The 8362-nt window shown below is 35.8% G+C and overlaps 2 protein-coding genes across 2 annotated transcripts; both read left to right on the top strand.

Annotated features, from left to right (window-relative positions):
• The first annotated feature begins 100 nt into the window (after positions 1-100).
• LOC113361644 (single-stranded DNA-binding protein, mitochondrial-like) lies at positions 101-2041 on the top strand. Its single transcript, XM_026604821.1, has 5 exons — positions 101-502; positions 593-795; positions 907-1007; positions 1719-1778; positions 1860-2041. The coding sequence occupies exons 1-5, from the start codon at positions 203-205 to the stop codon at positions 1874-1876; spliced, it is 681 nt and encodes a 226-aa protein (XP_026460606.1). The 5' UTR covers positions 101-202; the 3' UTR covers positions 1877-2041.
• A 2004-nt stretch (positions 2042-4045) lies between these two features.
• LOC113359998 (wall-associated receptor kinase-like 20) lies at positions 4046-4657 on the top strand. Its single transcript, XM_026603552.1, has one exon. It carries the CDS (start codon positions 4046-4048, stop codon positions 4655-4657), a length of 612 nt encoding a protein of 203 aa, XP_026459337.1.
• Positions 4658-8362: the final 3705 nt, after the last annotated feature.

Raw genomic sequence — 8362 nt, forward strand, 5'->3', positions numbered from 1 at the left:
AAAAAAAAAGATTGGCCCCCAAAAAACCGTTCTTAATAATTGTTTGGAGTATTTGGTTGCACTGGATTTCATCTCTGACCCATAGGGCTTAAACCCTTGATGGCCTATCACACATGTCGTCACCGTCTAATTAGCGTGAAGCCGTAAACCCTTTAACTGAATTCTATTTTGTTCTTCATTTAACTGGAAGAAAATAAACACAATGAATTCGCTCACTTCCAAACTTGTAAAACAGTTAAGGGTTACTTCCGATCTCTCTCAGGTCTCTTCTTCATTAGCTAACTCAGTATCTCAATCTCAACCTTCTGCTTCATTAGGATTAAGAAGAAGTTCAAGACTATGGTACTCAAATTCAAGAGCATCATTTAATAATGATGATGCTAATGAAGAAGTAGATACAAATGGTGACTTTGATGATGATGCTTTTCTTCCAAATAAGAAAGATTTAGAACCCCAGGGAGTTGATCCTCAAAGAGGTTGGGGTTTTAGAGGTGTACATAAGGTGTTTGTTTTCTATTCTGAATGGAAATTATTTTAGTTTAGAAGAGAACAATGTGTGAAGCTGTATATAACAAAATATGTTTTTGTGCAGGCAATTCTTTGTGGTAAAATCGGGCAAGCTCCGGTTCAGAAGATTCTGAGAAATGGACGAACTGTCACCATATTTACACTTGGGACTGGTGGTATGTATGATCAAAGAAATATGGGTGCAGAACCAAAACCGGCGCAGTGGCACCGAATCGCAGTGCATAATGAACATCTTGGAGCTTATGCTGTTCAACAACTCGTTAAAGGGTATTGTCATCTCCTATAGTTGTTAATGTTTCGTATAAGAATGAAAATATAAGGAAATTGAAGTTTCAAAATCATGTCATGTTATATTTATTCATTGTTTTCTCTTTTCAGTTCTCCTGTTTTTGTCGAGGGGGACATTGAAACAAGAGTGTACAATGACAGCATAAATGGTCGAGTGATAAATGTGCCCGAGGTTTGTGTGCGCCGTGATGGTATGTCAACTGTTACTTTCTTACTTTTTCGTTTCGTGTTCTACCCATGGTCAAGTGAATTACTTTAGTGAAGATTTCGTCCAGTTATTTATACTGGAATTGAAATTCCAAAAACAAGTACTCCTATATCATGTCTAGTTTCTTTTATTTGAGTTTTAGTAGCTTCAATAGAAATATAGAATACACCTAAAGAATTGCGTATGTGCATCTTACCAGTAAGACTACTTTAGGGAAAGAAGATTTTTGTTTGTTACTTTTCATTTCCTTAAAGAATCAGAGACCCATCTCGTTAGATATCATATGTCACTTCACCAATTGGTCATGCAATCTTGGATTTATCCATTTCTTTTCTATCGATCGTGTTGCTGTTTAAACCTCTATTTCTGTATCTCCAGCTCCGAACTTAAATAACTTGTCATTTTACCAATGATTCCCTTTCAAGCAAGAAACTTTGGCTACTCTTTACCACTAACAAAGTCCATATATCCCAAGACCATAAGATTTGTGCAAGTTACCTCATTTATCATTTACTTGAATGTCATGGCAAATCTATCTTATTATTATGTATATGCTTATTTCATGATCATTCGTGTTGGTTTCGTCATGCTAAACTGTTTTGGCATTAGAACCTGCTTCTAATGAGCTGACATCGAAGTCATATAATCCAAGGTTGATGTCCTCAAACTTATTGTTTTCGTGGTTACTCTGTAGGAAAGATACGTCTCATAAAAACAGGCGACGGTGTCACCAATATTAACTTTCACGACCTAAGTAAGTTTCAGACTGTCCGTGCAATTCATGGTTGTAAAATTTCTATATATCTGTCATAATCATTTGATTTGGTGTCTACAGAGGACGGACTTTTCTAAGAGCGCATTGAAAATCTGTTTCATGTGAATCCTCAAAGAGGAAGCTGCTGAGCATCAAAATCTGGAATGACAAACGTATGGTTTCTTTCCTTGGTTTGATCTTGTAATGTAAAGCTTCTCAACAAGCAAAATGATATGATTATTTAATTTGTTTTACATCTTCGTGATCTCCTATTAGCATAGTTACTTTGTTAGGGTTCCTACTTTCTCATTTGTGTAAGCACGTTATTAGGAACTTTATCTGTTAACATATTGTTACTTCACAAATCCATTTCCTACCACTGCACCATGGAACCATTTGAAATGCTGGTTCAATGTCCAAAATACTTGTACAGGCAGGCTTCAAACATAGTCTTAGACAAGTTCAACATTCTTGAACTTCACTGACTCTGACCATTCTATTAACGGCATAATATCCCACAGCCAGTTGCCCGCTCTCCCTTTTACCACCTAAAATTTCACCCGACACGCATGATTGTGGCTGTCTGAAATAAGTGGTGATGGGTCTGCAACAGGTGGTGTCTTTGTACATAAACTGAACAACCAGTCTGTCTAATGCTCGTATATTTTGGCGTTCTTGTCATAAACTATTAGCTTAAATGCATGTAGAACCAAACAGTGACGATTTTAGTGACAAAATGAACCTTATGAAAGTTGTTCTTTGCTTAAAGCAAGCACCATGGTGCCTTAATGTTGGCTATCTCTAGAATGTAGAGAAAAACAGCCTTTCTGGGATAATTTTGGTTCCACGAAATGTAGGGATTGAACTTTGGCTCTAAAGCTAAGGAGTCCCATAGAACTGTCTTGGACCTCTTGGTTATATTTTGTCACTCCAGAGTTCAGCTGGTCTAAGATTTTCTAGCTGATCGAAGAAAAGATAAATAATACTACTACTGTTAAAATTGCATCCATTGAAATTTGGTTGGTCGAAGAAGACAACAGTCACAAAGTACGACTTCGAGCCTAGTTTTTCTTAATGATACATAGACCCCAAAGTACAATCTTAGGGCCAAATTTAAAAGAGACCGTCTTGAATAGGGGCAAATATAGAAGCGACTTGGATTCCTTTATAGAGAAAGTGGGTTTAGTGAAGTGATGATTTAACCCAATTAGAGTATGTTTAATGTTTCCACTTCCTAAACTATATGTAGTTAACATTGTTTTTTTATTCTGAATGGTCACCCTCCTTCCCCACTTAGGTTTCTTAAAGCTGACACGTTTAGAGTTTTTCCTTTAAATTTTTTCTTTTGAAAATAAATTTAAAAATAAGAAAGATGAAATGAAGATTAAAATTGACAAAACAACCTCATTTACTTAACTTTTGAATATATTATTATGCTTCAAAAAAAAAAAAAAACTTTTGAATATTAGTATATATATGTTTGAAAAATATTAATTAATAATCTAATACTAATTAATGGAAAGAAAAAAAAAGGATAGTTTGATTTTGTGCTGATTTACTTCGGCTCTTCTATTATGCTTGGGGCTATCTTTGGACCAAGTAAGCTTTTGATAGTGATGGAGTTGGTCACATATAGAGATTGTTGTTGCAAATTTGGTTCCCTAACTAACACCATGACTGGAATTCTTTCAAAGTTCGGGCGATTCTTTTGCTCAGGCGATGCATAGATAATTTTTAGTCTAACAACATTACCAACTATTTTACATGTGGTTGGCTGTAATGATGAATTTTTTCTCTAAATTTGGCAAGTATCATTCATGTTTTACGGATGTTGGATATGATGTTGCTAAATCATAAATAATCCAACATTGACACAAGTAATTTTTTTTCTGGAGGCTCCTGCACACAAAAATCGGATTACTTAATCAAGCATATTATTACTTTTTTTTGGAACATAACATCAGTACAGGGTCCCTAACTTTGACTGAACTTGTTGTAATAAAACTGAAATCATCACATCCCCGCTGCAGATGGAATAACAAAATGTTGGCATCAATTTATTAACAACAGTCAGGTAGTCAGAGTTCCACTAAAAGGAGGATGCACTAATAATTTGTGTCACGATTGCCATGAACATAAGCAACAAGCTTCTATAAATAGGCACTCTAGCTCCTAGTTATCTCGTACTTCTTACTTTCTCCATCCATCCATCCATCTCTCTTTTTCTCTTTGTTTCTCTCGTATCTTGTGATAGCAACTATAACACGATGGTGGCAAGAGTAGTGATGGTTTTAATGGTGATGCACGTTTCATTAGCACTCGTAGGTGCTCTTAAAACATGCGATAAGTGTGGAAGCATGGAAGTTCCATATCCCCTAAGCACGAACCAAAATTGTGGTGATCCAAGGTACAAGATCTACTGTAACAGTAATGTTCTTGAGTTCGTATCAGCTGAAAAATCCATCTATAAGATTCTTAGTATAAACCCTAGTAAATACACTTTTGTTAGTCCTCCAACCATTAAGAGTGGTACTTGCCAATCTTCTGATCTCATGGTAGGAGGTTTAAGACTGGATGAAGATCTCCCATTCCATATATCGCCACGAAACACGGTTATGCTGTTGAACTGTGCTGAAAATATACTTCTATCACCATTAAATTGTTCATCAACCAGTTTGTTCAGGAAGTTTGAGGAAGGAAATGCTTGCAGGAACGAACTTTGTTGTACGTACTTGAAAGATGCTTCCATGAATCAACATAAGATTAGGGTTAGGGTTGGAGGTTGTACTGCTTATACTTGTGTTGTTAATATGAACCCTAATAACCCTCCAAGCTCCTGGAACTATGGGATTGAACTTCAATGGTTATCATTACCTTAGTAACCGTTATATTGAATCCTGTCTCTGTCTCTGTGTTTAGTAATGCTCTGCGTGGAATTACTTTTGCATGTACTTATATTGGAATCATGAATATCAGTGTTTTTGTTTAACTGATCTTGTTATCTTAAATGTTGATCGTAAAGTCACTCAAGCAAATATATCTAACCACATTTATCAAAATAAAAAAATTTGGAATATATCTGAAATTGGTGTTCACAGTTTTTCTCTGGAAAAGATAAAATTTATTCAAAAAAAAGCTGAGAAAGCACTTAAAAGATACAACATATGTGAACACATAAATCACGATGGCATCCACGTGTTCACAAACAATGTTCGCATACAATCTATATCATAAACCATGCGCTACATGCATAAAGGGAGGTAAATGTGATGACTCATCGACTCAGAGCCTTCGTCCTTGTCTAGTCAAAAGTTATCACTAATGACGCACATATAATAGGATAAATAGAGATCTAAGCATAAATATAAAGTACAAAATGTAAAATGTTGAATGTAAAAGAGACGATGGTTTACGTGGTTCGGCACTAAGGCCTACATCCACGAGATTGGTGTTTCACTATGTATTGATTTGATTACAAAGAAATTCGAATGACTTTAAAGTGTGCATTGAGGCTTCAAGAAAAGGGATTCACTTACTCTTCCTATTTCCCTCTCTTTCTATCCTCTTCTAATTTCTATTGATTGGTCGACCCCTTCTCTCTTAGTGGGGAGGTCTATTTATAGGGTTACTATGTGGGGTCCACTCCTGAAGCCCGTTGTAACCTTATCGTCTTGTGCTTTGTGCCAATTCCGCTGATACCTTCGTCTTCCACGATGCCTCCAGCGATCCATGCTTGATGACGAAGGGTTATTACTGCATCCTCCACAGTTTAGTCGACACATATGTTACTTAGGGTGTTTAATGTGGGTGGTTGAATCGTCTGCACGCGTCAGACATGCGTTTGCTGTCCCTGTCATGTCTGTGTCAGTTGGACCAACCCCAGCCGTCGATCTTGGATCTTTCTTAGATGAGATAAAGTTGGTCTTTGGGTGCTTTTCAGTGCTTCACGATGGCTTTGTATCTCAGTGCTCCCCCATCCTCAGCCATCATATCTGAAAGAAGAACAAGAATAAAGAAGACACTGAAATGGTCATTGGTTTTGATATGTGTAATCCTGCATCAATACCGGACAGTATACCAGACACAAGTGGAGGTCAATTACTATCTCCTTCATTAGTTCATATTGAGGAACAACTAGAAGAAGGTGAAATACCATCTGGTAGATTTGAAGTTCTAAAAAATTATGAAGACATTTTAATAAATTTTCTTGAAGACTTTCCTCATTTGGAAGTAGTGAAAATGCTTGAGATAGGATTTACTTCTCACACAACTGTTGTGAATGTAATCCCACCATTAGAAAGTAAAGAAATTATTTTAGAAATTCCCAAAGTTGTAGCTCCTCAACAAAGCAAGCATGTGGTCACCACAAGAAGACAAGCTGCAAAAAACTGTTAGCAAAAATGACTCTGGGAAGAGGGGACCTACTCCCTCAATTCTTTCTTCCAAATGAGAGTATTATTCTGGAATATCAGAGGATTAAGGAGAACTAAAGCCAAACATAAGCTTCAGAATTTAGTTAAAAATTTTAGGCCTTCATTAGTTTGGTTAGTTGAACCAAAAGTTAGTGCTACATCAAAATATGCAAAAATGTTGAGGATAATTGGTACAAAGTGTAAGATAATTCATAATAGTAATGATGAGAGAAAAGGCAATATTTGGTTATGCTGGAGTGCTTCCATCTCTGATCCATTGGTGATATCTACAACAAAACAAGCAATTACATTTAAAATTGGTGAAATATTTGTGACTGGGGTACATGGAGCAAATCTAACTATATATAGAAGGGAATTATGGCAAGAATTAGAATTAATGAGTTCTTTTAATCTTCCATGGCTTGTCATTGGAGACTTTAATGTGGTTCTTAGTGCTTATGGAAGAAAAAAAAGGTGGCAGAAGTCCTCTCAGAACTTCAATGTTGGATTTCAATCATTGTGTTAAATCATGTGGTCTAATAAATGCTCCTAAATCAGGTTTGTATTTCTCTTGGTGCAATAACAGAGCAGGAGCAAAAAGAATCCTTTGCAATTTAGATAGAGCAGTTTACAATGATAAATGGCTGGAGCTCTATCCAAATTGGGAATACAAAGTGGTGACCATGGGAACTTCAGATCACAGCCCTCTATGTGGATTTCATAACTCAATTCCAAAACCTCAAAATGCTCCATTCAGAGCTTTAAAGGTTTGGTTAACACATAAATATTTTTTGAAGATAGTTAATGATGAGTGGAGTAAAGCAATATCTGGTACTCCCATTTTCCTTTTCATGAACAAGCTTAAAGTTTGAAGTTAATTCTAAAGAAATGGAATTGGGAAGTATTTGGAGATGTAAATGCTAAGCTTCTTCAAGCTGAAAAATATGTACTAAACTCTACAAGCAACACTAGCATCAGAAAAAAATCCAGAGGATACAAAGATGTTGAATAATATGGTTACTGCCAGAGGAGTACAACAAATCATAACAAGTTAACAAAATGCAATTCTTTTCCAAAAATCAAGAACTAAATGGTTGAAGCAAGGAGCAGCAAATACAAGATTTTTTTCACACCACAATTAAGATAAGGAAATCTCAAAACTCCATTACTGAACTTGAAGATGAAAATGGAAATATACCTGATACATAGAAAAAAAATATTAGAAAATCAGGTAAAACATTATTCACAAAAGTTTCAATATAAAGATGTTCAAATTTCTAGCAATATCATGACGATAATGCCAGAAATTCTCTCACAAGGAGACAAATCTTTTATTGACTTAATACCAAGTGTAAGTGAAATTAAAGTTGTTGCTTTTGATCTTGATCCTGACAGTGCGCCAGGACCAGATGGCTTTGGTGGATGGTTCTATAGAAAATACAGGGAAATCATTGGAAAGGATGTAATAGCTGCCATTCAATACTGTTGGAAGAGATGCTACATCCCCAATGGTCTAAACTCCAATTTTTTGGTATTAATTCCTAAAACTCAAAATGCTAAGAAAGCCAATCAGGTTAGACCAATTGGTCTTTCCAATTTCTTTTTCATAATCTTTACAAAAATTCTCACTATGAGAATTAATAGCTTGTTGAGTAAAATCACATCACCTCAGCAGGGAGCTTTTGTCAAAGGTAAATTTATTCAAGAACAAATAGTTCTAGAATCCGAGATGGTGAATGAAATGGAAATCAGAAGAAGAGGATGAAATGTGGGGATGAAAATTGACATTGTACAAGCTTTTGATTCCATTAGTTGGGAGTTCTTATTCACAGTGATGCAGAAACCGAGATTCTCTGACAAATGCATCTGCTGGTTAAAGGAGCTATTTAGATCAGCTAGAATTTCTATTATGATAACTGGAGGTCCTGCTGGTTATCTGTGGAAAGGGTCTTAAGGCAAGGAGACCCACTGTCTCATTTGCTTTTCATTATTGCTGAAGATGTTTTAAGTGGAGCCTTATCTCAAATAGTGGTAGAAAAGAAATTACTTCCAATGGAAAATAGAAATGGGATATGTGCTGCTCACATTTTCTTTGCAGATGACATGTTTCTATTCTTCAATGAAGACAGAAGAAATGCAAGAAGATTAATGCAAACTCTAGTTGAATACCAG

This window comes from Papaver somniferum, chromosome 3 (genome assembly GCF_003573695.1).
Source record: "Papaver somniferum cultivar HN1 chromosome 3, ASM357369v1, whole genome shotgun sequence".
Classification (NCBI taxonomy): domain Eukaryota; kingdom Viridiplantae; phylum Streptophyta; class Magnoliopsida; order Ranunculales; family Papaveraceae; genus Papaver; species Papaver somniferum.